Raw genomic sequence first — 27663 nt, 5'->3', positions numbered from 1 at the left:
AGGTGAATTCCACTCCCCATTTTATCTCTTCAGCGGCTAATGCAGGAAGGGCGCAGGGAACCAGGAGACAAAGGGAGCTCAGGCACCGCCTTTGTTCGGGTGGCCCTTTAAGAAGCGCGCTCCCATCGCCTAGCCCGCCTTGTATGCAAATTTAGCAGTGAGGCGAGAGCGCGCGGCTGATACCCAGGACTGGGCTGCGGCGGTTAGTCCTCTCCCGGCCGCCGTCCTCTCCGACATATTGCCCGCAGGAGCTGCGGCGGCGAAGCGGAGAGCGCCGGGGGGAGGAGATGGGTGAGCACAGCGGATCAGGCTCGGCTGGGGAACTAGAGGGCGTGGGGGTCAGGGTGACCAAGCTGCAAAATTGCTGCCCCACGCGGACCGGATCCCGGCGAAGGGAGGGGGAGGGGATGCGGGTGCAGATGGGACCCCGCCCCCTCCTGTCGTTTAGCGGGGTGGGCCCTCTGTTGTGGGGGCGGGACATTAGAGTGGTGGGCGGGGCTTCCAAAATGAAGCGCTCTTTGGGGGCTCGGGCTTTGATGAGGACCCGTTCGTCAGGGCTAGAAATGGGGGCGGGGTCCGGCGATGGGCGTGGCTTTATGTTAAAGGCGGGGCTTTTTGGGTTGTAAGTGCTTGTGCGGAGGTGAACATTCTGGGCTGTAGGGGATTATACTGGGCGCGGTGGAGCAGGAAGGAGACCCTGCATTACTAGGAAGCCCGTTCTGGAGCAGGGTTTCTGGGCTGAGAGCTTTTATTGGCTTGTGGGCGGGGTCTCTGGGCTGACAGTTGTGTGGGGGCGGGGCTTCTGGACTGAGGGGCTTTAAGAGGATGCGGAGCTTCTACAGACAGGAGAGGGTGTGGGCAGAGCTTCTGGGGTGAGGCTGTTTGTGTGGGGTTTTCCAAGCCAAATTTAATAGTGAACTTTTGTTCTGAGGGCTTGTTGAAGGCAGAGCTCCCCGGAGAAGCACTTTTTGGAGACGTGGTAAAATCTGAGAGAGGAGCTAGGGCATGAAGTGTGTGTGAATGGAGGCTGCTGTGTTGCCCTAAGGAATATGGACAGGTTATGAATTTAATTAGATGCTTAAGAGCTTTGTGCTGGGTGGTGCCTGGGATCTTGATCTAGACTGCTAAGCCTAGGGAAATAGGTTGTGAATTCAAGTTTTGGGTCCAAAACCACAACATTCTCCCAGAGCACACATTCTTGACCCTGAGCTCAGGCCTTGGGTCCTGCCCTTGAGACACCTGGATGCCCATTGAACTGAATCTTAGAACCTTGGAGGAATATTGTAAACCTCCAGAAACTTGTATCCAAATGGGGTCCAATGTGTACCAAAGCTGAGAACTCTGGACTCAGACCCAGTCTCTGATACAGTGTAAGCTCAGCTTCCTAATCTGAACGAAGAACCTATTTTTCTGGGCTTATTTGCTAATCAACATATACTTGGCTGGGTATTGTGATAGGGATATGAGAAAAAGCAGTGAAAAAGACAGATGTAGTTACTGACCTCACTGATGTTCTATGTTAGTGGAAGAGACAGACAATATACATATGTTAACAAATGAATAAGATAATTTTAGAGAGTGAATTGTGGGGGGAAAATAAAAATAATATAGAAAATGATGGGGGCAGGTACTTCAAAAATATTTGCTAGGGCTGGAGGTAGATCAGTAGTAGAGTGTGTGCTTAGCTTGTGTGAAGTTCTGGTTTCAACACCCAGCAATGAAAAAAAAGAAAGAATGAAAAGAAGAGAAATGAAAAATGGCATTCTGGGAAGGGTTTTTCAGACAGAGGATACACCAAGTGCAAGAGGTATCAGCAAGCTGGACATAATGGCACATGCCCATAATCCCAGCAACTCTGGAGGCTGAGGCAGAAGAAGTGCAAGTTCAAAGCCAGCCTCAGCAACTTAGTGAGACCCTGTCTCAAAATAAAAAGGGTTGGGGATGTAGTTCAGTGGCTAAGTGCCTCTGGGTTCAATCCCCAGTTCCAAGAAAAAAAGAAAAAGGTAATGACAAAATTAATTCATAAAATGAGACAACGGGTAACTGGTAGCCAGTATCATTGCTATTATCCTTGATTTATACTCCCTGGCTTGAGCATCTACTTTATGTTGAGACCCACAGGAGGACGAAGAGGTCCCAACAGGACATCTTACTGTCGAAATCCGCTCTGTGAGCCAGGAACCTCAGGAGGCTCTGGTGGGGGCCACACTTCTAGCGCATCAGTGACCAGTGTCCGTTCTCGCACTAGGTAAGCCTCTTCTCTGCCTCTTGCCCCTCCCTTTGGCAGAGTGAACTTCATTGTGGGATGACTGAATTCTAGCATGTAATATTCTGTAATATGCCAGGTGGTGCTTACATGGAAGTAAGCAGCAGAAAAGACCCAGAGGGATCTCAATTGAAGGTAGTCATTTGACAGCTGTGGTAGACATCCTAGAATAAGCTCAAAGACCTGGATTCCAAGGACAATTCTGATTTACTGATGGCTTGGACTAGTTGCCTTTTCTCCCTTGGCCCCCTTTTCCTCATCTGTAAAGTGGACCTAATATTTTCCTTCTGGGGGATGTTGGATGACCTGAATAAAATTAGGGATAGCAAAGACTTTGTCATCTTCTTTGTCTGCCAGTCAAGAGTAGGAGGATTTTGTCTGTTACAAGCTGCTTTTCTCTATTCTTACCCCATAGTCCTGTGCCCCAGAAGCCCTTCCCGGTAAGGTTCTTAGGTCATTTTCTGATGTTATTCCCTTCCCACCCCAGGAGCAGTTCTGGAACAGGCCTCTCCAGCCCTCCTCTGGCCACTCAGACAGTTGTGCCTCTGCAACACTGCAAGATCCCCGAGCTGCCAGTTCAGGCCAGCATTCTGTTTGAGTTACAGCTTTTCTTCTGCCAGCTCATAGCCCTCTTCGTCCACTACATCAACATCTACAAGACAGTGTGGTGGTATCCACCCTCTCACCCACCCTCCCATACCTCCCTGGTAGGTGCCTAGCCAGGGCCCACTGTGTGTGTGTGTGTGTGTGTGTGTATCTGTGTGTGTGAGAGAGAGATACAGACAGACAGACATTTGGTTTCAGCTTAACATAGCCTACCAAGCACCGCTGTGCACTTGGCCCAGTGCTGAGCATTGAGGATTATAGAAGGAACAGGAAACTGATTCTTGAATACTGCTAGTGTGCTTAGAACCACACTGGTCAATGTAAGGGTAACAGAGATTAATCTGACACAGATTTTGCCAAAAGGCACTCAGAGTCATCTTAAATCCTATCAGAGAAATAAGCCACAGACATACACAAGTGTTTCAGGGGTATAAAGAACCCTGTGCAGAAGAGAAGGTACAGGGACAGGGCATGGGTTTTAAGAACAAGAGGGCTTACACACCACTCTCTTATCCCCAGGGACTGTCCCACTTCCCTTCTTTGGGTCTTGTTCTACTCCTCTAGGTAATTTCCTGGCCTGACTCAGCTGGAGGCCAATAAAGGTCAGAGAGTGGGTACAGTCTCTGTGGAAAGGACTGGACAAGGGGAGGTTGTGGGTATGAGAAAAGCCCTTATATGGGCAAGGGGCCCGCTTGACCCCCAGGCCTCTGCCCCGACAGAACTTCCACCTGATCGACTTCAACTTGCTGATGGTGACCACCATTGTTCTGGGCCGCCGCTTCATTGGGTCCATCGTGAAGGAGGTGACTGGGTCCTAGAGTCTGGCCAGGGACTTTGGGACTTCCCTTTTCCCCTGGGGATGCCAAGGAGATATGCCCAGAACATTATCCACATCCCATCAACTCTCAGAGTTTACTGGGCATCGAAGAGAAGGATTTTACCTTGTCATGTTCTGCCCATCCTGCTGTGCACCTTTCCCTGGGTGGATCATAGGCCATGCTGGGTGGGATTTGGGCACAGTCCCTGTGGCCTCCATCCCCATCCCGTCCTATCTCGCCCTGACCCAGGCTTCTCAGAGGGGGAAGGTCTCCCTCTTTCGCTCCATCCTGCTGTTCCTCACCCGCTTCACCGTTCTCACGGCAACAGGCTGGAGTCTGTGCCGATCCCTCATCCACCTCTTCAGGACCTACTCCTTCCTGAACCTCCTGTTCCTCTGCTATCCGTGAGTACCCTTCACTTCATCCCTCACTGCCTAGCACCTGGCCCCTGATCTCTGCCTGTGGCTGGGAAGACCTCAATATCTGGAAGATTCCCAGGCAGGCAGCAGTAGTATCCTCTCACATTACCTGATATCATCCCACTGAGATCAGGAAGATTAACTTTCTTTTACAGAAGAAACTGAGGTGGCATAATTTACCCAAGCTCCTACTGATGGGAGTTCAAAATGGGACTCAGATCTAAGTACATATTCCAAAGGAACATTCCCAAGGGGAATGAACAGGCTTTGTTTCCCTCTCTTTCTTTCGTTTTTCTCTGGTTCCTTATCTTTCTCTGTCTCTCCCTTTCTGTGTATCTCAGTGTTTGTATAATCTCTTGGTGCCTCCCCAAGTCTGTGGCTGGCAAACAACTGCATGTTTGCATGACTCTGTGAGGGTATCTGCACAAAGCATGCCTGTATGAATGTGTGTCTGTACATGCATGTTTATGTGCCCCCCCACCCCACCAGTGTCTAGCTCACTCACTTCTTACACCTCACCAGAACCCAGATTGTTGAGGATGGAGGAATAGTTCTAGAAAGAGCACAGGATTGCCCCTTTCTGACCTTTCAGGTTGAGGAGGGCAAAGGATCTAATTTTTTCTTTTTTGAAAATATATTTTTTTTAGTTGTCAGTGGATCTTTATTTATTTATATATGGTGCTGAGAATCAGACCCTGTGCTTCACACATGCTAGGCAAGTGCTCTGCCGTTGAGCCATGACCCCAGACCCTAGGATCTAATTTTGCTGCCTGGGGCAGGCTTCTGACTGCCTTAGCATTAACAGTCATTTTCCAATCCAACTTCTCTGAAGCTGGGCCAATCATGACTCCTGGAAAACTTCAGAGCTCGACACTTTTCCTTCTCTCCCTGCATAACTAAGAAAGCACTGGCATGGGAGTCCTGTCACACTTGATAACTAGTTTTTGTTTTTGTTTTTCTAGGTACTGGGGATTGAACCCAGGAATTGAACCCACTGAACAATATCCATAGTTAATGTTTTTAATTAATTAATTTGTTTATTGATTAAGTATAGAACCCAGGGATGCCTTGCCACTGAGCTATATCCCCAACTCCTTTTATTTTTTGAAGCAGGGTCTCACTAAGTTGCTTAAGGCCTAAGTTACTGAGGCTAAACTCAAACTAGCAATCCTCCTGCCTCAGCCTCCCATGTTGCTGGGATTACAGGCATGCACCACTGTGCCCAGATTGATATCTAGTTTTTAATTACTAGAATGACATATATTTTATAAAAATGTTTACAGATTTAAAAGAATTTTTTGGAGTGCTGGGAATCAAACCCAGGGCCTTGCAAATATTAGGCAAATGCTCTATCATTGAGTGACATCCCAGATCTCTATAGAAGCTTTTACATAGAAATGAAAAGTCTCATATAATCTCAATCCCCATAAGTTCATATATCATTTGTAGCATGTTCTTCAAGTTTTTTCCTGTGAAAATACATATACATGTACTTTTTTAAAACAAAAAATGGATTATACTGTGCATGATTTTATACAATTTACTGCATATTTAATATCATATAATTTGAATATTTCTCTACAGTGGCACATATGGGATTGACCTTATACTATCTATTGTATAGAATTTTAAATTCAATTCTTTTATCTTCTGTTGGTACTTTTGAATTGTGCCTAGCTTTTCCTTATTCATAGCAATGAGGCACATACATCTTTGCACATTTATCCAATATTTCTGTACAACAGGTTCCCAGAAGAAGACTCACTCCAAAAAAGTTATAGATATTAACAAATTGCCCTTCAAAAGGATTTTACATCATTAAAAAAATCAAATCTAATGCTAAAATGCTTATAGTGAAAAGCAGTAGCCACTAACCCCACTCTCCAGATTTTTAGTTCTACTCTTCAAAAGCAATCTCTTTTATTTTCTGGGTTTTTATTCATTTATTTATTTTATATATTTATTTTTTGAGGTGTGTTTGGTGGTGCTCCACCAAAGAACTATCTCTCTCACCTTTTTTATTTTTTTTTAATTTTTGAAACAGGGTCTTACTGAGTTTCTCAGGCTGGCCTTGAACTTGAGATCCTCCTGCCTCAGCCTCCTGTGTGGCTGGGATTATAGGCATGTACCTTGGTGCCTGGCCTTGTCTGCAATTTTTTTCTTTTTTCAGTTGTAGTTGGACACAATACGTGTTTTTTTTTTTTTTTTTTTTTTCTTTGTATATTTATTTTTTAGTTGTGGTTGGACAAAATACCTTTTTTTTTTTTTTTAATGTATTTTTATGTGGTGCTGAGGATTGAACTCAGGGCCTTGCACTCTACCACTGAGCCACAACCCCAGCCCCATCATTGTCTGCTTTTGTTTTCTGAGTTACCTCCATAATTCTTTTACCCTTATACCTTTGTTTATTACCTTCAAATTATAATTGTTGGTTTCATAATTGGGTAATAGGTTTACATAGTTAAAATTCAAGAGGCATAAGAAAAAAGTCTCCCCTGGACTGTGCCTCTCAGTCACTGTTTCCATTTCTAAGATAATCACCCATTTTTCTGGTTTATTGCATATCTTGGAGATAAATCTTCTATGCACATACAAGTGTGCCACACATAGCATGCATGTGCATGCACATTGATTCTTTTCAATAGCCGATGAAGTTTTATCTCAACCTTTTATTCCTACTGTTACCAGCATTTGTCAACTGTTATTTTTAGTTTTCTTTTGGTTTATCAATAGTAAAAGTATGCTAGAGGCTGGGGATGTAGTTTAGTAATAGACTGCTTACATAGCTTGCATGAGCCCCTGGGTTCCATCTCCAGCACTGTACACACATAAAAAAAGTGTTTTTCATTCCATTAACAATAGTATTTTAAATCCCTTTTATGCAAGATGAGAATATTAGGAATCCTACCTATCTATCTTTCTTGCCCTCTTCCTCCTCTTACTTCCTGGCAGCTGTAATCTTTTATATTGTCAAGCTTGACATTCATATTCTCCTATATAACCATGTTTAAATCTTCTCTTCTTTGTCAAAAGCTAATTATAAAAATTAAATGCCAATAAGTAACTTTGGTGTAATTATATGTATGAAAATATCATTCATTGCCCAGTAGTGTACATAAATGACATTCTTTACTTATAGTTAGTTATAATCTTGGGTCTCTTATAAGAATGTTCCTCATGTCAGAATCAAATAGTTCCTCTTTTCTTACATTCCATCAAATGCTTAAAATCGTCACATTTTAGTTTGATTCATATTTAGATTGTAACTTTCTTAGCTTTTACTTTTTCTTGGAGTTTCTAATTGCCTTTCTTTTTTCTTGTTGACAAAAGAATGATGGGCCTTCAGCATATCCTCAAGTTTATCCAGCCTCTCAATCATGCTACCTGTTGCCTGGAGTTCATTTTTCCCCCTAGAGACATCCCTCCTGGAGGCCTCCATTCTCCTGCTCCAGTCTGGAGTGGTTGCTCTTTAGGCCTGCTGTACAGCTCTCAGCCTGAGACTTCCCTTCGCTGCCCTCCTGGGTTGGATCCACTGTTTCCTGGATCCCATGTCTTCCTCTTTCTTGGTTTTCTCCCTTATTTTGCTGGAGTACATTATCAGGTAATTCCCTTAAGAGTGGGTATGTGGGAGGTATATACATTCTGAATCCTTGCATGTCTAAAAATGTCTTTAATCTGCTCTCAAACTTTATTGATGGTTCTGTTGAATGTAGATTTCTAAATTCAAATTTTTGTTCCATTTTCTCCAGCATTCAGTGTTTCTAGTAAGAAATCTGATGCCAGTTTGATCCTATTCCTTTGTAGGTAGATGATTTTTTTATTTTCAGAAAGCTTTTAAGAATATTCAGTTTATGTTTTGATTATTTGAGATTTCACAAAGAAGTATCTGGTGTAGAACTTTTTGTCATTCATCCTATCAATATTCTAGGATATTTTTTAACCTGGAGATTTGGGTATTTCTTCAGCTCAGGGAATTTTTCTTCTATTATTTCTTCAATAATATCTTCGTCTCCATTTTTTCTGTTCTCTCTGGGACTTCTGTTCATCAGATGATAAACCTCATAGATTGATCATCTGTTTCTCTTATATTTTCCCATTTTTTTCCTTCTATTTCTTACCCTGCTTCTGTCCCTTCTTCTGTCTCTTTGCTTTGCCTTCAGAAATTTCTTTACCTTTGTCTTCCAGCCTTTTTAATGATTTCTTTCAGTAATTTTTTTCCTCATTACTAAGGCTGCTTTCTTGTTTTCTGATTTGTTCTTTTCTCATGATATCTGTTCTTGTTTTAAAAACCTCTTATGTTTTCTTGATTTTATCTTTTCACTGGGGCCAGTTTTTCTGTTTCATTCTCCTAGTTTTCCAAGTAGAGTTGTTTTTTTTCCAGTTGTTTATTTATGTTTAAGAATGAAGGACTGAGTATTAGGAGTTCGTTTCCTTTCCCTCTGCTTCTGTTTCAATGGGTTGGGACGTTTGACTGGGAGTTCTAAGAACATTGATAGGACACACTGACTGGCAGGTTTTACCCTAGAATAAATGAGTGAGATGTTAGTTGTTAGGCTGTGGGCCCCCTTAGGTCAGAAAGAGGGAAGGGGGTATTAGTCTAAGATGGTCACATTAGGACCTCAGTTCTTCACACACAATTCACTCAATTTCTCTTTAGAATTGTTCAGAGTAGGTTATGTGAAGTGTGTAGAATAAAAGAACTGATTCTTACAGATAGAGATCTTTCTTTAATCCCATTTGTTCAGCCTTGTCTCATTTTCACCCTCTATCAAATATGCCCATTTCAAGCCAGTCTCTCTTGGGTCACTCTGGGCAGATAAGTTCCCACCCGCCAGTGCATCCTTTCATAGCATATTCTAGGTCTGTGCTGTCCAGTGTAGCAGCCTCTAATTGCATGTGGTTAGTAAGCACTTGAAATAGGCTACTCTGAATTGAGATGTGTTCTAACTGTAAAATACACACTAGATTTCTGAAGGCTTACTACAAAAATATAAGAAATCTCATTAGTAGATGTTTATCATATGTTGAAATGTATTGGGTTAAGTAAAAATAGAATATTAAAGTTAATTTCATCTTTATATGTAACTACTGGAAAAACTTATATTACATATGTGACACTCATTGTATTTCTGTTGGAAAGCTCTGCTCTAGGTAACAGCTTCCTCATCTGCCAACAAGTCTCCATATGCTTTCTAAATTTGTCAAAATCATTTGTGTACTAATAACCCCACTCATTTTTTTCTTTTTTTCCTTTCTGCTGGTATGGATTTATTTTCTACTTTTATACTGTCACATATTGGGTGCGGAGGGGGTAGGAGGGAATTTGCCATCTTGCATGTGAAGCTGCTTCTAATTTCTGACCTGTCAGAGCAGTCACTTACTATCACCAAATAATTTAATTGATCACAGGGCCTATTTGCAGTCCTGCTTAGAGGGAAAGTCAAGGAGCTTCTTAAACTATCCATTGTCCTATATATAGAACACCTGTAAAAAATTTAAGTTGACCAACAATATACTAATTATGCTCTTCTGAAAATCAATATTGTTTTTATTCTTTAGAGAAAAGTAATAGGTGAATGATTACAGCATTTGAAATATACATATTTGAAAATATGTATAAAGGCTATATATGCTCCAGATTATGATTTCCAATGTATTTTAACGCACCTGTGTCAGTTTCATTGAAATAGTCACAAAATTTAAAAATAGGGACTTAATCGGTAAAGTACTTGCTTTTAAGGTTGAATCTGTTTACCTTTTATTTTCATTTAAGTGCCACACACTCATTCCTATAAGGTATTCTGAGGATGTTTTAGGAATTTCTATTGCAGTCTTCTTTCTTGCCTCCACAAAATCACTATCCTTTTTTTTTTTTTTTTCCCTATTCAAAACTATACAGAAGCATCATGCTGGGTTTTGTTTCAAAGACTAAGAGTATGAAAGCCCCTGTCACCCCACTACTCAGGAGGCTGAAGTAGGAGGATGGAGTGTTTGAGGCCAGCCTGGGCAGCTTAGGGAAAGCCTGTCTCAAAGTAAATTTTACAAAGGTAAGGGGATATAGCTCAGTGGTAGAGCATTTGCCTAGTACTCTGAAGACCCTGGATTGCTGGTGGTGCACACCTGTAATCCCACAGGTTCTGTAGGCCGAGGCAGGAGGATCACAAGTTCAAAGCCAGCCTCAGCAATTTAGCGAGGCTCTAAGCAACTCAGTGAGACCCTGTCTCTAAATAAAATATAAAAAAGTGCTGGGGATGTGGCTCACTGGTAGAGTGCTTGCCAGGCATGTGTGAAGCACTGGGTTTGATTTTCATCACTGCATATAAATAAATGAATAAAATAAAAGTTCATCAATATCTAAAAAAATATTTAAAAAAAAAAAAAAGCGCTGAGAATGTGGCTTAGTGGTTGAGTGCCCCTGGGTTCAATCCCCAGTACCAAAAATAAATAAATTAAAAAATTTATGAAACTTACTATTTTAATGTGTGGCTGAGAGATGAGGATCAATATCAGCTATGTTACTTAGGGAAAGTTAAGGAAACTGAGGCTCATAGAAGTTAAGTAACTTACCAGGTATAGTGTTGCATGCCTATAATCGCAGTGGGCGGGAGTCTGAGGCAGGAGGATAATAAGTTCAAAGCCAGTCTCAGCAAATTAGTGAGGCCCTAAGCAATTCAGCAAGACCATGTCTCTAAATAAAATATAAAAAAGTCTGGGGATGTGACTCAGTGGTTAAGGGCCCTTGGGTTTAATCATTGGTATGCCTCCCACAAAAAAATTAAAAAATAAATGTTAAGTAACTGGGGTTGGGGACATAGCTCAGTTGGTAGAGTGCTTGCCTCGCATGTACAAGGTCTTGGGTTCAATCCCCAACACCATTAAAAAAAAAAAAAAAGTTAAATAACTTATCCTAAATCACAGACCTAGTCAGTGGCAAAGCTGAGATTTTAATCCAGGCCTCTTTGACCTCAAATGTTGTTATTATACTTTTTTAAAGACAAGTTCTCACTATTTTGCCCAGGATGTTCCTGAAATCCTGGGAACAAGTAGTCCTGCCTCAGCCTCCCAAGTAGCTAGAACTACAAGATTGTACCTGTGGCACCTGGCTAAGATTATACTCTTGACTATAGTTCTCTAGATATCTTACCTAACCTTACCTCAGAAAAGATAGTGAATGGGCTGGGGATGTGGCTCAAGCGGTAGCGCGCTTTCCTGGCATGCGTGCGGCCCAGGTTCGATCCTCAGTACCACATGCAAACAAAGATGTTGTGTCCGCTGAAAACTAACAACAACAAAAAAAAAGATAGTGACATCCCTGGAAAACAAAACCCCAAACAGGATGTTACTTGCCCCCAACATTTAGGTATCCCATTTTGGGTCCCCAGGAAAAAAGAAAAAATTGCCTCCACAGTGGCCACACCTTGTAATCTCAGCAACTTGGGAGGCTGAGGCAGGAGGATTGCAAATTCAAAGTCAGCCTTAGCAACTTAGTGAGGCTCTGTCTCAAAATTTAAAAAGGGCCAGGGAAGTAGCTCAGTGGTTAAGTGCCCATGGGTTCAATCCCCAATACCAAAAAAAGAAGAAAAAAAAAATATTGTTTTTAAGAAGTATATCACTGTCTGTCATTGACCCTAACCTTTTGGAGACACCCCCTCACTGGAGGCCTTTTGAGGTTGTGTAATTCTAGGGACCTGGGGAAATTGAGAGGCCTCAAGCTGAATAAAAGGGAATACCTGCCAGCTGGCCGTGGTGGTATGCACCTGTGTTCCGGGCTACTTGGAAGGCTGCAGTGGGAGAGTTGCTTGAGTCCAGGTGTTCTGGGCTATAGTGCATATGCTGATTGGGTGTTTATACTCAGTTCACCATATTGATGACTTCCTGGAAGTGAGGAACCACCAGTTAGTTGCCTAAGAAAGAGTGAAGGCCAGTTTTTTTTTTTTTTTTTTTTTGGTACTGGGTATTAAACCTAAGGGCGCTTTACCACTGAGCCACATCCCCACCCCTTTTTATTTTTTAGTTTGAAACCCAGGGTCTCAACTTAATTGCTTAGGGCTTCACTAAGTTGCTGAAACTGGCTTTGAACCTATGATCCTCCTGCCTCAGCCACTGGGTTTACAGGGATGTGCCATGTACTGTTCTTACCCAGGAATAGTGGGAAGAAAAATCATCTCTAGATTACTGTGTGTGTGTGTGTGTGTGTGTGGTGGTGGGCATGGAACCCAGGGTCTTGGTCATGCTAGGCAAGCACTTTACCACTGAGCTATATCCCCAGCCCTTTTTAAATTTTATTTTGGGGTGGTTTACACCTGTAATCCCAAGGACTTGGGAAACTGAGACAGGAGGACCACAAATTTGAGGCCAGCCTTAGCACCCAAGCAAGACCCTGTCTCCAAAGAAAAGAAAAGGAAAAAAAAAAAAGGGATGTAGCTCACTGTTAAAGTGCCCTTGATACCAAAAAAAAAAAAAAAAAAAAAAATGTTTGAGACAAGCTCTCACTAAATTGACAAGGCTGGCCTCTAACTTGCAATTCTCCTGCCTCAATTCCTCAAGTTGCTAGAATTCTAGGCATGTAACACCCTGCCTGGCTTTTAATCCCTAATACAACAGTAAATGCTATGTAAAATGTTGTTATACTCTGGAGAATAATGATAAGGAATAAAAGCCTGTACATGATAAGTTCAGTACAGGCTTAACCATTGTAGGCCTAAATGCAGCTGCACTCATTAACAATGTAACTTTTTTTTTTTTTTAACAGGGGTACTCAGGATTAAACCCAGTAAATGCTATGTAAAATGTTGTTAGATAAGGAGGTGCACCTTATCCCACTGAGCTACATCCCAGCCCTTTTTATTTTGTTTTGAGACAGGGTCTTTTTAAGTTGCTTAGGGCCTCACCAAGTTGCTGAGGCTGGCCTCAAACTTTCAGTCCTGCCTCAACCTCCCTGTCGCTGGGTTTATGAGAGTATGGTGCTGTGCCCAGCACTATGTAACATTATTTGCTGGGTATTTTCAGTCTGGGGCTGGTTGAACCTATAGATATGAAATCCACAGATAAGGAAGACCTACTATATTCTTCTAGGCTGTGGGTTTAGGTAGTTTTTTTGGAGGGCAGGTGGATACCAGGGATTGAACTCAGGGGCATCAGCCACTGAGCCAAATCCTCAGCCTTATTTGTATTTTGTTTAGAGACAGGGTCTCACTGAGTTGCTCAGCACCTCACTGTTCCTAAGACTGGCCTTGAACTCCCCATCCTTCCTGCCTCAGCCTCCCAAGCCACTGGGATTACAGGCGTGCACCACTAAGCCCGTGTTTATGTAGTTTTTTTCCTAATGAAGTACTATCTACACACTCAGAAAAACTCTTGACTGATTAGCTCCAGCCCTGCCTGGGAGTGCTTCTAAGAAGGGATTTGTACCATTTAAGGGTCTATTTTACTGCCTCCAGTGCACTACATAGACACAAAATAAATATTCATCCCTAAATTGCCCTCTTCTGCAAACTGAAGAGCCACTTCTCACATATGCACCCAATTATACAATGTGTACCTCTTTTTTGTGGTGGCCTTTTTTTTTTTTTTTTTTTTTTTTTGATACTGGGGGTTGAACCCACAGGTACTTTACCACTGAGCTACATCCCCATTATTTTATTTATTTGTTTATTTATTGGTACCAGAGATTGAATCCAGGGTTGCTTTACCACTAGGCTACATCCTCAGCTCTTTTTTTATTTTTTGAAACAAGACCTCACTAAGTTGTGAGACTAGCTTTGAATTTATAATCCTCCCACCTCAGCCTCCCAAATCTCTGGGATTATAGGAATGCACCACTGCACCCAGTTTATTTATATATTTTTAAGTCTTTTTTTTTTTTTTTTGTAGTTGTAGTTGGAGAGTGTGCCTTTATTTTATGTGCTTATTTTTTGTATATGGTGCCTCCACATGTGCTAGGCAAGTGCTCTGCTACTGATCCCCAGCCCCAACCCCACCCAGTTTATTTTTTATTTTGAGACAGGGTGTTACTGAGTTGCTGAAGGTCTCACTAAATTGTAAGGCTGACCTCAAATTTGCAATTCTCCTATGTCAGCGTCCCAAACTGTTGGGATTACAGGCATGCATCCTGTGCTGGATTTATGTATACTTTTAACTAATTAATTATTGGTAGTGATTTTTTTGTTTTTTGTTTTTACATTATCTGTCTTGGTCTCTGGTACCAGAAGAGCTAGAGGTGAGCCTTGGCTCCATTTCTTCCTTACTAATTGTGTAACCTTTGAGAATTTACTTCACTTCTCCAAGTTACAGTTTACTCAGCTGAAAAGGAGACAAAAATAACAGTATCTAATTCCTTTTTTTCTTAAAAGAAAAAATAAGAGGATGCATGTAAAGTATTTAGTACCTGGAATATAGGCTGTACCCAATAAATGCAGGCTGCATTTAGATTGTGGGGCAGGGACTTGTCTCTTGTTCCCTGCTATATTCCCAATGCTTATGACACACTCAATGCTAAGGGGAGCATTGATGTGAAGATGGATGATTGGACAGATGTCTAAATCCTCCCATTGTAGCATCCAGGAGAGCTGAGACCCAGAGAGGAAAGCAGAGTCCCCTCTGAGGCTCGGGGTTGGGATCCTGGCCCACAGTCAGGCCTGCCCATACCACTGTTTTCCCCAGCAGGTTTGGGATGTACATTCCATTCCTACAGCTGAACTGTGATCTCCGCAAGACAAACCTCTTCAGCCACATGGCCTCCGTGGGGCCCCGGGAGGCAGTCAGTGGCCTGGCAAGAAGTCGGGACTACCTGCTGACACTTCGGGAGACATGGAAGCAGCACACACGACAGCTATATGGCCCGGAAGCCATGCCCACTCATGCCTGCTGCCTGTCACCCAGCCTCATCCGCAGCGAAGTGGAGTTCCTTAAGATGGACTTCAATTGGCGCATGAAGGAAGTGCTCGTCAGCTCCATGCTGAGTGCCTATTATGTGGCCTTTGTACCTGTCTGGTTTGTGAAGGTATACAGCTCAATCCAGAGAGTGAAAAAGCCTGGCTGGGGCCTTACCCTGCTGCCTATCCCACAGGGGTCTTACTGTTTCTATAAATAACTCTTCTGTTTTTGATGGGGTTTCCCATCTGTTCTCATCTGGAGCACTACAGTGACAATTGTCTCCATTTTGGAGTGCAGAGAATGAGGCTTCCTGAAAGGAAGTAACCTATCCAAGGTCACTTAGCCAATGAGGGAGACATGGCATTGTTATTCATAGTGTTTGATAAGAAAGAGCAGTGACTTTGTATTTCAGTGGCTGTTTTGACAGCAAGCATGTCACAATATCCTGCTTTGTTCTTAAGTAGGGAAGCAAGGATTCATCCAGATCTGAGACATTTCAAAAATCTGTGTTTGTCTTATATGGCCTTCAAGGAAGGTACCTGCACATTTAGGACTTCATGCCTTTTGAGCACTTACCACATGCTAGGATGTTTCATGTGTATTATAATCCTTCTGATGCATCTTAGAGTGCTCTTACCTGCATTTAAAAGATGAGGACAGTAAAGCACAGTGGCTTGCCCAAAGTCAAATAGTTAATATGCAGAGGAGCCAAGATTTGAGTTTATGTCTCTTGGACCCTGCAGCCTGTACTCTGGCTCAGAGCAGGGGCATTGGGAGCAATTTTTTCTTTATAGAAAACTGACTAGTTGGCACAGGATCTAAACCTTCTTTCTTAGGTGTGATTCTTGGTATCAGGCCATCCTGAGGTCTCCCCAGGACTGTCCTAACCTCTGAGGCAGGTAGAATCAGGGGAGAGAGGGAGTGAGGCTGTTAGGAACATCCCAAGCCTTACCTACCTCCTTTTGTTCCCAGAACACACATTACTACGACAAGCGTTGGTCCTGTGAGCTCTTCCTGCTAGTGTCCATCAGCACCTCAGTGATCCTCATGCAACACCTGCTTCCTGCCAGCTACTGCGACCTGCTGCACAAAGCTGCTGCCCATTTGGGCTGCTGGCAGAAGGTGGACCCTGCGCTATGCTCCAATGTGCTACAGCACCCGTGAGTTGCCCCTCCTGGCTCTGCCCAACCCCAGCCCTCCTGGTCAGTGTCTGGTGTCACCTGCCCATTTGCTCACTTCAGTAAATAGTTATTGAGCTTGTTTTGAGTATTAGGTCTTACATGCAGGGTAGGGTGTGGTGGGGCCCAAGACAGAATTGTTTCCTGTCCTTGGGGAGCTTGTAGTGTACTGGGGATGGGAGGCGGGCAGGTGGTAAATTCATGTACTCATTGGTTGCCTCATTCACTGGCTTATTTATTTATTCACTCATTGACTGACTTGCTCATGAGGTCATTCACTCACTCATTCATTCATTCCTTGTTCACTCCTTTCTCACATGCTCGCTTAATCACTCATCATCAAATTATCTGCTCTTTCAGTAGACATCTGCTTCTACCTACTCTGTACCAAACTGGGTTCTATGTATCAGGCAGAGGAACTTGCACTTTGACCTACAGGCTAAGGGGAGCAGTAGAGGATTTTGAACAGCAGAGGTGTTTCAAGGTGTGCTTTAGAAACATCAGCCTGGGACAGGATGTGGTGCTATGTTAGCTAATAGGGAACCCTGGCCAGGGAAGGAGGGCCACCGTGAGGAAATGACTGACGAAATCCTTAACAAGTTTACAGACTGGTGGGGGAGAGACACATGTAAGTAAATAGTTAGAACGAGTGAGGCGAAAGAGACCTAGCTGCAGGATGCACTACACCCAGAGCAGAGACAGATGTTACCTTGCTCAGGAACCGTGAGTTGCTGAGCTGTCCTCCCCTTAGCCTGGCTTATTCTTCATTGCTGCCAAATGTTTCTCCACCCTTTATCAAAGTACTTTTTGCCCCAGGTTATACTAATTTTCCTGCCTGTGTTCCCCCATCAGGCTGAAGTTCCTCAAGGTTAGGACCACCTCTGAATTGCATTTGAGTCTTGAGCCCAAGACAAGGCCTGGCAGAGGAGGCCCATAGGATAGGTTTAAAGAGGTAGGCCCACTGAGGAGCAAAAATGTACAGGGAGGCCACATAAGCCAAGCCTCCTGGCATTGGTCCTCCTTGCTTATCAGGGTTCTTTTCTGTCCTTCCAGGTATCCAGAAAAGTGACTGAATGGGCCAAAGGAGGATTGACTTAGCCTTAGGCTCTGAGGTGGGGGAAGAGTAGAAAGAGAATTTAGCTTAATGTGAGCATAAACTGATCTACAGCTCACTAAGGTCTTCAGATAAGATCTAGGTTCCTTTGCATGGTTTCCCAGCTGATGAACTGAGTCCTGCCAACCTTTCTGCTCATCTCTCTCTCTTTTTTTTTTTTTTTGGTGGTGCTGGGGATTGAATTTAGGGCTTTTGTGCATGTGAGGCAAGCACTCTACCAACTGAGCTATATCCCCTGCCCTCTACCCATCTCTTACTGTGCCCTAATTCATATTCTGCTCTAGCCAGACCAAACTGACCCAGGTCTTCAGATGCTTTATATATTTCTGCATCCAGCTTTTGCCCACAATGTATCTTTGGTTGGAATGCTCTTTCTTTCTTTGGTTGATTGTTTCCTATCCATCCGTTAGTACTTTGCTTCTTCCAGGAACACTTTACTGACCACCTCAGAATGGTTTCAGGCCAGGCAAAGTGGCACCTGCCTATAATCCCACTCACTCAAGAGGCTGAGGCAGGTGTTGTTCCAGGCCAGTTCTGCAACATAGTGAGATTCTGTCTCAAAATATTTTCTAAAAGGACCAGGGATGTAGCTCAATGGTAGAATGCTTATCTCGCATAAGCAAGACCCTGGGTTCAATCCCCAGCACTGAAGAAAAAAATGATAATAATAAGGAAATGACTGATGAAATCCTTAACAAGTTTATAGACTGGTTGGGGAGAGACATGTAAGTAAATAGTTAGAATGAGTGAGGCGAAAGAGGCCTAGCTGCAGGATGCAGTACACCCAGAGCACCTTCCCCTATGGGGAACCTATCCCTTGAGCACCCATAGTACCTAGTACCATACTTATTGTATTTAATGCTTTCTGCTGTGTTTACTTAGTTTCCTGTCTGCCATTCTAGGACTGAAAGCTTCTGGAGGTCAAGCACCTGCCCTATTTAAACCTCAGCTTTCTCCCCTGACCCCTGCCAGAGTTGCCTGGCTTATGATAGGTACATTGCAAAGTTTTTGTGGTTTTTATGTATAGTTTTCTCTTTTCTTTCTTTCTCCATTTTTGGGAGGATTAAAAAAATTACACACAGTGAAATGTACAAATTACAAAGTATACAATTCTTTGAGGGTTTTTTTTTTTTTTCTTTTTTTTTTTTTTTTGGTTCCAGCAATTGCCCCCAGGGGTGTTTTACCACTGAGCCATATCCCTAACTCTATTTATTTATTTATTTATTTATTTTGAGACAGGGTCTCACTAAGTTGCTTAGGGCCTCTTTAGGTTGCTGAGGCTATCCTCAAACGTGTCATCTTCCTGTCTCAGCCTCCCAAGCCAGTGGGATGTGTGCCACCACGTCCTACTCAATTCTTTGAGTTTTGATACAGATATGTACACCTTGTAACCTACCCCCATCAAGGTACAGAACATTTCTAGCCCCTCAGAAAATTTCCTCATGGTCCTTCCCAGTGACCCCTTACTCCTAAGACAACAACTTTTCTGCTTTCCTTCACCATAGGTTAGTTCTGCCTATTCTAGAACTTCATATAAATGAAATCATAAGTAGATGTTTTTATGTCCATCTTCTTTCTTTCTTTTTTTTTTTAGAGAGAGAGAGAGAGAGAGAGAGAATTTTGTTTATCTTTTATTTTTTTTTTTTCGGTGGACACAACATCTTTGTTTGTATGTGGTGCTGAGGATCGAACCCCGGCCGCACGCATGCCAGGCGAGCTCGCTACCACTTGAGCCATATCCCTAGCCCCCATCTTTTTTCATTCTGCATATTGTCTTGAAGTTCATCTTTGTGATTGTGTATAACATAAATTTTTTTAACCTTTATTTTATTTATTTATTCATTTATTTTTATGTGGTACTGAGGATCAAACCCAGGGCCTTGCACATGGACGTGCTAGGCGAGCACCCTATGGCTGAGCCACAACCCCAGCCCACATAGTTTTTTTGTTTGTTTTCAGGGGTATTCCCAGCCCTTTTTATTATTTTTTGTTTTTGTTTTTGTTTTTGTTTTTAATATTTATTTTTTAGTTTTCGGCAGACACACTTGTTTGTATGTGGTGCTGAGGATCGAACCCGGGCCGCACGCATGCCAGGCAAGCGCGCTACCGCTTGAGCCACATCCCCAGCCCCCCTTTTTATTATTTATTTTGACACAGGATCTTATCTCAGTCTCCTGAGTTGCCGGGATTACAGACATGCACCACTGCAGCTGGCACACATAACTAGTTTTTCCTTTTCTTTTTCTTTCTTCTTCTTCTTCTTTTTTTTAATTTTATTTTATCTTTTTTAAAGAGAGAGATTTTCTTAATATTTATTTATTTTTTTTTTAGTTTTTGGGGGGCACAACATCTTTGTATGTGGTGCTAAGGATCGAACCCTGGCCGCACGCATGCCAGGCGAGCGCGCTACTGCTTGAGCCACATCCCCAGCCCCATCTTCTTTTTTTTAATTGGTACTAGGGATTAGACCCAGGGACACTTTGCCACTGAGCTATATCTCCAGCTTTTTTTTTTTTTTTTTGAGACAGGATCTTGCTAAGTTGCTTAGGGTTTCAGTAAATTGCTGAGGCTGACCTTGAACTTGCAATTCTTCTACTTCAGCCTCCAAGTAGCTGGGATTTCAGATGTGCACCACTGTGCCTGGCCATAACTAGTTTTTAAATGAACTAGTGGGTCAGGAATGGGTTAGAAGGGAGCTGTGGTTCTCAGTCTCTGGCCTAGAACATTTGGGAGAATGTGAGAAGAAAGGATGTTAGAAAAAAACTCACTGATTTCACCATGTTATACACATGCTCGTGGGGGGGACTCTTAGTGCCAGGCTTTGTGGCATGCTCTGAGGACACAGAGATGAATCAGACACTGTCCTATCCCTAAAGGGCTCCCAGCTTAATTAGGGATACAGATGGGGAAATAAATAAATGACCAGCATTGGGGAATGTGGACCAGTAGCAGGAGATTTAGGTAACAGTAAAAGGATGCTCAACACTGGGGGGTTTTAAAAAAGACTTTCTGGCCGGGCATAGTGATGCACACCTGTCATCCCAGCAACTTGGGAGACATGAGGTAGGAGGATCATAAGTTTAAGACCAGTCTGGGCAACTTGGAAAGAGACCCTGTCTCAAAATGAAGTAAAAAGGGCTGGGATGTAGCTCAGTGGTACTTATCTAACTTGGATGAGGCCTTAGGTTCAATCCCCAGCACCAGAGCAAACAAACAAAGGCTTTCTGGAGGATCCTGGGTTTTTTAAGCTGATGAAAAGCTTTCTGGAAGGCTATCAGGACGGTCAATCCAGTTGGAGGGAGCAGCTCATGCTGAAACAGTAGTAATATGGTGTGCTAGAGGAACTGAAGTAGTTCTGAGAGGCTTGAGCATGAGCTATGTGGTGGGAGTCACAGGCAGCCATACAGGACCTCAGAGGCCATGCTAAAACTGTGGGGCACTGGGAAGCCTGCAGCTCATTTGAAGCTCATAGTCAGGCTCAGCCTGGTATTTAACAGCAAACACTCATGCAGCTGTGTGGTAGACCAGTTGGAGGATAGAAATGAGAACAGGTGAAACAAATACACTAGAAAAGGAAAAAAGGGTTTTCTTGTAGCCCTTCAGCTCTAGACTTTCTGACTTCCAGTGCAGTGAATTTCTCATGGTTCTTACCCTATTTAGAGCAGAGGCAGCTGAGGCCCAGAAAAAGAGAAAGTCACTGTGTCCAAGCAATGAAATGGAAATAGAGCCCTGGTAATCACCCTGTGCCCAATCTTCTGGTCCTCTTTCATGGGTGAGCTGGGGATAAGGGGCACTCTTGGACTGTGCCTTCAGGTGGACTGAAGAATGCATGTGGCCGCAGGGCGTACTGGTGAAGCACAGCAAGAATGTCTACAAGGCAGTGGGCCACTACAATGTGGCCATCCCCTCTGATGTCTCCCACTTCCGGTTCCATGTGAGTTTCTTTCCCTGGGAAGGAGGGCCATACCCTGATCTAGAGGACAGCGGGTGGGTGGGGATCAGCAGGGAGGAAGGTGATGTCATAGCAAGAGAAAGCTATTTTTAGAATTTCCCAAGCCCATAGGAAGACAGTGCATTCGTACAGCACAAGGACACAGATTATCACTTCATAATTGCAGCTCACTTGGGAACAGATACTTCAGAGAAGTATCTGTTGGAGAAGATCATACAATAAAGGAAGGGATTCTTGGTGGAGAGGATAACGATCATCCCTTGTTGTATAACAGGAATTGTGCTAAGCACTCATGTACCCTCCCATTCAATATTCCCCAGAATCTTGTTTGAGAGAGAAATGCCAGGGCTATCCCTGTTTCCAAATACTGAAATCAGCTTAGAGAGTTTAACTTTTATTCAAGGGTACTTCCCGGGAAACTTGGGAACTGAGGGTAAGGACATATGACTCAGCACTGTGGAAAAGGCTGCTCAAAATCAGCAAGGCTAGTGGTCTCCATTTTATTTATTTTACTGTCAAAAATCTCTGTTTCCAACACAAGAGACCAAAATTCAACATATAGGACTTTATATGGTACTGCTCTATTTGGAGGGGTTGGATCTCCCTTTATTTCCCACTTGCCTCTGTTGAAGCTCCTGGGGGAATTCTGGGGAACCTGGCACTCTAAAAATTATAGTTTAAGAAATCACTGATCCAGGATGTTATCTTCATTTCACAGTTGTGAAACCTGAGGCCCATAGAGGGAAGGAACTGTCAGGTGCAGAGTGGAGGCTGAGCGTGGCATCCCAATTTCTTGAACTCCCATTTCCTGCCACCTCTTCTCCCAGAGAAGAGGTTTAGGTTTCTTAGCCCCAGCAAAGCTGAGATTTCCTACATTTTTTTTTTTAGTTGTAGATGGACACAATGCCTTTATTTTGTTTATTATTTATATGTGGTGCTGAGGATTGAACCCAGTACCTCACGTGTACTAGGCAAGTACTCTACCACTGAGCCACAACCCCAGCCTGAGATTTCCTAGATTTTGAGCACTCTGTTTTTTAGTTTTAGGTAGACTCAATGTCTTCATTTTATTTTTATGTGGTGCTGAGGATAGAACCCAGTGCCTCATGCATGCAAGGTGAGCACTCTACCACAGAGCCACAACCTCAGCCCCTTGAGCACTCTTTTGAACTTAGGAGTTCTTAAGTTCAGCACTCTACCTTGTTCTGAAACATCAGGTAAGAGTGGGGTGTTTCCATGTTCCCTGGAAGCTTCCAGCCTAGTTAGGGATGCCACACAGGAAATAGTAGGTAGGCAGGCTGTACAGTCTATAGTAACTTTCCATGCCAATGACATAAGATTCTAATTTGTTTAGGCCCAATAATACCAAGAGGATGACATATAAAAACATGTTTATTTTAGACCAGAGAGACAGTTTGAGAGATCAAGCAAGACCTCAAGAAATGCTTCCAGGAGGAAGTAGGAGTTGAACAGTATCTTAAACGACTAGGTGAGAGCAGCAGACCTGTCAGGAGAATTACCACAAGCAAAGGCAGATGAGGTAGCAAAGTTCACGCACATCTTACAGTCTTCTCCCCACCAAGTGTGCATGGGGCCCCAAAAGCTTTTCCTTTTCCTAGCCCACCTAGAGACTGCGTCCAAGAGGCAGGTTTCTGGAGCATACCTTCTGGTCCATGCCTATCCTTTCCTGAACAGTTTTTTTTCAGCAAACCCTTACGGATCCTCAACATCCTCCTCCTGCTGGAGGGTGCTGTCATTGTCTACCAGCTGTACTCTTTAATGTCCTCCGAAAAGTGGCACCAGACCATCTCACTGGCTCTCATCCTCTTCAGCAACTACTATGCCTTCTTCAAGCTGCTGCGGGACCGCCTTGTGTTGGGCAAGGCCTACTCCTACTCAGCCAGCCCCCAGAGAGACCTGGATCACCGATTCTCCTGAGTCTCAGGGTAACCCCAGGAACAGCATCCAGGCTTCAGCCAGGAGCTCCCTGGAAAGTGGCTGTTGGGGAGGGTTGAGTGTGGGGTTTAAAAAAAAAAAAAAAAAATCCACCAGAGCTTTGTATTTTTGTTACGTACTGTTTCTTTCTTTGATAATTGATGTGACAAGAGAAAAAAAAAAGTCCTATTTTTATATTCCCAACAAGCATGTGTACTGTGTGGTTCTTTCTCTTCTGTCAGTCAGAGAGTCAGAAATATGGAATTCTGGGTTGGGAAGCTTCACATGTGGCTTCTGGTCTTGGGGCCTCTGCATCAGAGGAGAAGGCATCAGAGGCCATGGTGGTGATTGTTGCTGCTAACTGGTTGCTGTGTATAGATGCTGCTCTGTGTATTCAGGCCTTGTCAAATCTAGCTACTGGGTATTAGACTCAGGGGCCCTCGACCAGTGAGCCACATCCCCAGCCCTATTTTGTATTTTATTTAGAGACAGGGTCCCACTGAATTGCTCTTGCCGTTGCTGAGGCTGGCTTTGAACTGGCCATCCTCCTGCCTCAGCTTCCCGAGCTGCTGGGATTACAGGCATGTGCAACTGGTTGACCAAATCTAACTTTTAATGGCAACCCTAGGAGGTATCACTCCTGTAGATGAGGAAGTGGAACTCAGAGAGCTACTGTGACTTGCCTGTGTTGGCACAGCTAGGAAGTGGTAGAAATGGACATTAAAAAAATACTTTTGAATGATGACACTGGTGCCCTAGTGAAAGGTGATATCTTGACTCTCTCAGCATGCAGACACTGCAGCTGTGCTGTGTGCCAAGTACTGTGGTAGACAGGATGCCAAGATGCACATACAAACAACACTACACTGGATGAGTGTCACAGTTATACTTCAGAGAAAGAATGTTTAAAACTCTCTGGGCTTACAGGAGGGGATAGTCTGAGTTGTATTAGTCACTTCAGAGGTGAGCAAGAGGAGCAAAGAACATTCCAATGAGAGAAAAGGGTACCAACAACAGCATATAGATTTGGAACATCTGGGTGTGCTTGGGGAGGGTAAGCAGAATGTGGTTTCTAAGGCAGAAAGGATAAAGAAAGTGGGGTGAGGGGTGGGGCTGAAAAGGACAACAGAGGTTAGATCAGGGAGGACCTAGGGCCTTAGCCTAGGGAGGTGTGTGAGTAGGGCCAAATGCTAGAATGGAAACAGCTGTGTGGAGGGTCACCTGGCTTCTATTGGCATTAAATTGAGGGAGCTTAGGCTGGAAGGAGAGAAGCCGCCACTCTCTTCTATACAACCTATACTCCCTGAACCCTTATTGGCCACAGGTATGTAGATGAGCTGGATGGGGGACAGACTCTTCAACATGTTTTTGGTGTGTCTGTTGTGGCAGGCACTGTGCTAAAAACTGGGATAGTTGCAAAGATGAGAGAGAGATGAATGCACCTTATGAATAAATTAGGGTGTGAAGTCCTAAGGAAAACAAAATGTCCAGAGTACTGTTACCGCTGTTGACCAGTGACGCTGTTGACCAGTGACGAGTCCTTGCTTCCCCAATGTTGAAGAATAACACCAGAGAAGCACACTGAGGCAAGGTCAGAGTGGAAAGTAGAAGTTTATTAAAGGACAGCAGAAAAGACTTCTCTTGGAGGAAGAAGGGGACCCAACAGGTGGAATCCGTGGAAGTGCGGTTGTCTCCCCTTTTTATCTTGTTCCCCCCCCATTCCTGTGCTTTGTTCTGTTATCTTTCAGTGATGGAATGTAGGTGGGAAGGCCCAAAGAGTGGGGCACAGGTATGCCAAACAAATAATCTTTTAGGACTTTTGGACGGCATCTTCAAGTCTTCAAGTTTGCTGGGAGCTGTTTCATTAACATTTCTTTGGGATGGGCTCTGGGCCTTGGGGACATTAACATCCAAGAGTTGTTCTGCTTTTTCCAGAATTCATTCTCAACATGACCTCCATTTTGGATATTAGACCCGATTTACCTAACTACACTGACTACCTGTCTTTAAATTTGGCTTCAGTACTATAGAAACAGAGGACAGAACCCTGATTAGAAAGGTGGGCTTCTTCTGAAGGGTAATTGTTGAATTGTGTCTTAAAAGTGAATACTCAGGGGCTGAGGAGAGCTCAGTTGGTAGAGTGCTAGGCAAAAGTGAGGCACTAAGCAACTCAGTGAGATCCTGTCTCTAATTAAAATATAAAGGTGGGAATGTGGTTCAGTGGTCAAGTGCCTCTGAGTTCAATCCTCAGTACCTAAAAAAAAAAAAAAAAAAAAAAAGTGAATACTTGCTACAGGGTCAAGGGGTGGAGGACAGTATATGCAAATGCACATGAGAAGATAGGAGTATATTTGAGAAAAAAAAAAGTTTCCCTAAATATATTTGAAGCCTGGTTTGCCTGATGGGGAGTGGCCTAAGAAGCTGGTAAGGACCAACTTGTGTACCAGATTGAAATGTTTGGGCATTACCCAATCTGGCACCCAGGCAGTGGGAAGTTGCTAAACCAAGGTGTGGCACTATTAGGTCTCTGCTTTTTTTTTTGGTACTGGGGATTGTACTCTGGGCACTCAACCACCGAGCCACATCTCCCTATTTTGTATTTTATTTAGAGACAGGGTCTCACTGAGTTGTTTAGTGCCTTGCCTTTGCTGAGGCTGCCTTTGAACTCGAAATCCTCCTGCCTCAGCCTTCGGAGCTGCTGGGATTACAGGCATGTGCCACCATGCCTGATTTAAGCCACCACGCCTGGTTTAGGTCATCTCTGCTTTTTAACAGACTGTGGGGAAAGGGAGAATCTGGAGGCAGGACAAACAGTGATGAGATCTGACCTTAAGCAGTGACAATAGGAAGGGAAATAGAGTGTTCCCTTTCCTAACATTGAGACAGTTTACTTTTTTTTTTTTTTTTTTTTGGTGCTGAGAATTGAACCCAGGCCTAGCACATGGAAGGCACAGGCTCCACCACTGAGCCATATCCCCAGCCCCTACAGTTTACCTTTTGAGTTTTTCCCTGAATGGGCCAGACACACAACTAGAGTTGGCTATTTGTTTTGACAGTCCTGGGCACCAGATAACAGGTCCTTCAGGTCCTTTTTTTTTTTTTTTAATCTCTAAAACATAGGCCCTTTTTTTTCTCTCTCTCTCTAAAACTTAGGTCCTTTTTGGGACCTGTGACCTGAAGACATAACCTGGCTCTAGGTTGAGGTAAAAGATGGGTGGACTGGCATTTTATTATGCCAAAAAGGAGGTCTGGAGCCTGGAATCTCAGCAGCTTGGGAGGCTGAGGCAGGAGGATCATGAGTTCAGAGCCAGGCTCAGCAAAAAACAAGACGCTAAGCAACTCAGTGAGACCCTGTCTCTAAATAAAATACAAAAAAGGGCTGGTGATGTGATTCAGTGGTCGGTTGAGTGCTCCTGAGTTCAATCCATGGTACCAAAAAAAAAAAAAAAAAAAAAAAAAAGAGGTATGGCTCAATGGTAGAGCATACATGAGGCCTGGTTTTGATCCCCAGTGTGGAGAGGGAGCTAGTACCTAATGGGTACCAGCCATTACTTTTTTTTATTCTTTCTTTTTTGTGGTAATGGGGGATTGAACCCAGGGGTGCTTTACTTGTGAGCCCCCCTCCAGCCCTTTATTATTTTTATTTTGAGACAGAATCTCACTATGTTGCTGAGGCTATCCTGAAACTCTGGTCCTCCTCAATCACCGGGATTATAGGCACTCTGTCCAGCCATTTTCTTGATTCAAAAGGCACATGAAATAAACGCTCCCAGCCTCTATTTCCTTATTGGTAAAAAAGGAGATCATGCCACTTGCTCTGTGTAACTTACTGTCCTTTGTATTTGTTTATTCATCCAACACCATGTCTCAGATACTGAGCTAGGTGCTGGCCATACACTGGTGAACAATATAAAACTGATTCCTGCCCTCAAGAGGCTTGCTGCACAGGCCTCCCTCCCTCCCTCCCTCCCCCCCCCCCCCCCCGCCTCTTTTTTTTTTTTTTTTTTTTGGTGCTTGGTGTTAAGGTCAGGTCTGCGGGCATGCTAAGTATGTGCCCTACCACTGAGTTATATATATACTCCCAGTCCCTATTTTTCTATTTCTTAATCTCCCAATAAGATTGCAGTCTTGCTGGGGATGTGGCTCAAGCCCTAGCGCGCTGGCCTGGTATCCCTGCGGCCGGGGTTCGATCCTCCGCACCACATACAAAGATGTTGTGTCTGCCAAATACTAAAAAATAAATATTAAAATTCTCTCTCTCTCTCTCTCACTCTCTCTTTAAAAAAAAAAAAAAAAAAAAAGATTGCAGTCTTAAGTACAGCTTTGGGTGTTGGACTTAGAAAACCTGGGTTTAGACTTGACTTCTTCCTTTCTTTATCTCTATCTCTATGGCCTTGAGTGAGTCACTATTCCTCTCTAGATGATTCCTTACTCTTATTCAGTTCAGAGTCTGTAATTGGCTTTAATTACCAAAGGAAGGGATGAGTTTCTGGGCGAAAA

General features: G+C 43.5%; 1 protein-coding gene across 4 annotated transcripts; it reads left to right on the top strand.

Annotated features, from left to right (window-relative positions):
• The first annotated feature begins 212 nt into the window (after positions 1-212).
• Tmem39b (transmembrane protein 39B) lies at positions 213-23360 on the top strand. 4 transcript variants are annotated; one of them, XM_076860848.1, is made up of 9 exons: positions 213-291; positions 2122-2248; positions 2754-2973; positions 3592-3675; positions 3940-4094; positions 14775-15111; positions 15957-16144; positions 21090-21210; positions 22924-23360. In XM_076860848.1, the coding sequence occupies exons 1-9, from the start codon at positions 288-290 to the stop codon at positions 23164-23166; spliced, it is 1479 nt and encodes a 492-aa protein (XP_076716963.1). In that variant the 5' UTR covers positions 213-287; the 3' UTR covers positions 23167-23360. The 4 variants fall into 4 exon arrangements, with proteins under 4 accessions (XP_076716963.1, XP_076716965.1, XP_076716966.1 ...); XM_076860850.1 differs by lacking the exons at positions 213-291; positions 2122-2248; positions 3592-3675; positions 3940-4094 and having other exon boundaries at positions 2901-2973; XM_076860851.1 differs by lacking the exons at positions 213-291; positions 2122-2248; positions 2754-2973; positions 3592-3675; positions 3940-4094 and adding an exon at positions 7663-7710.
• Positions 23361-27663: the final 4303 nt, after the last annotated feature.

The sequence above is a fragment of the Callospermophilus lateralis genome, chromosome 7 (assembly GCF_048772815.1).
Source record: "Callospermophilus lateralis isolate mCalLat2 chromosome 7, mCalLat2.hap1, whole genome shotgun sequence".
NCBI lineage: Eukaryota > Metazoa > Chordata > Mammalia > Rodentia > Sciuridae > Callospermophilus > Callospermophilus lateralis.
Note: the sequence above shows the minus strand (reverse complement) of the source record. Positions and strands in the feature narration are given on the sequence as shown.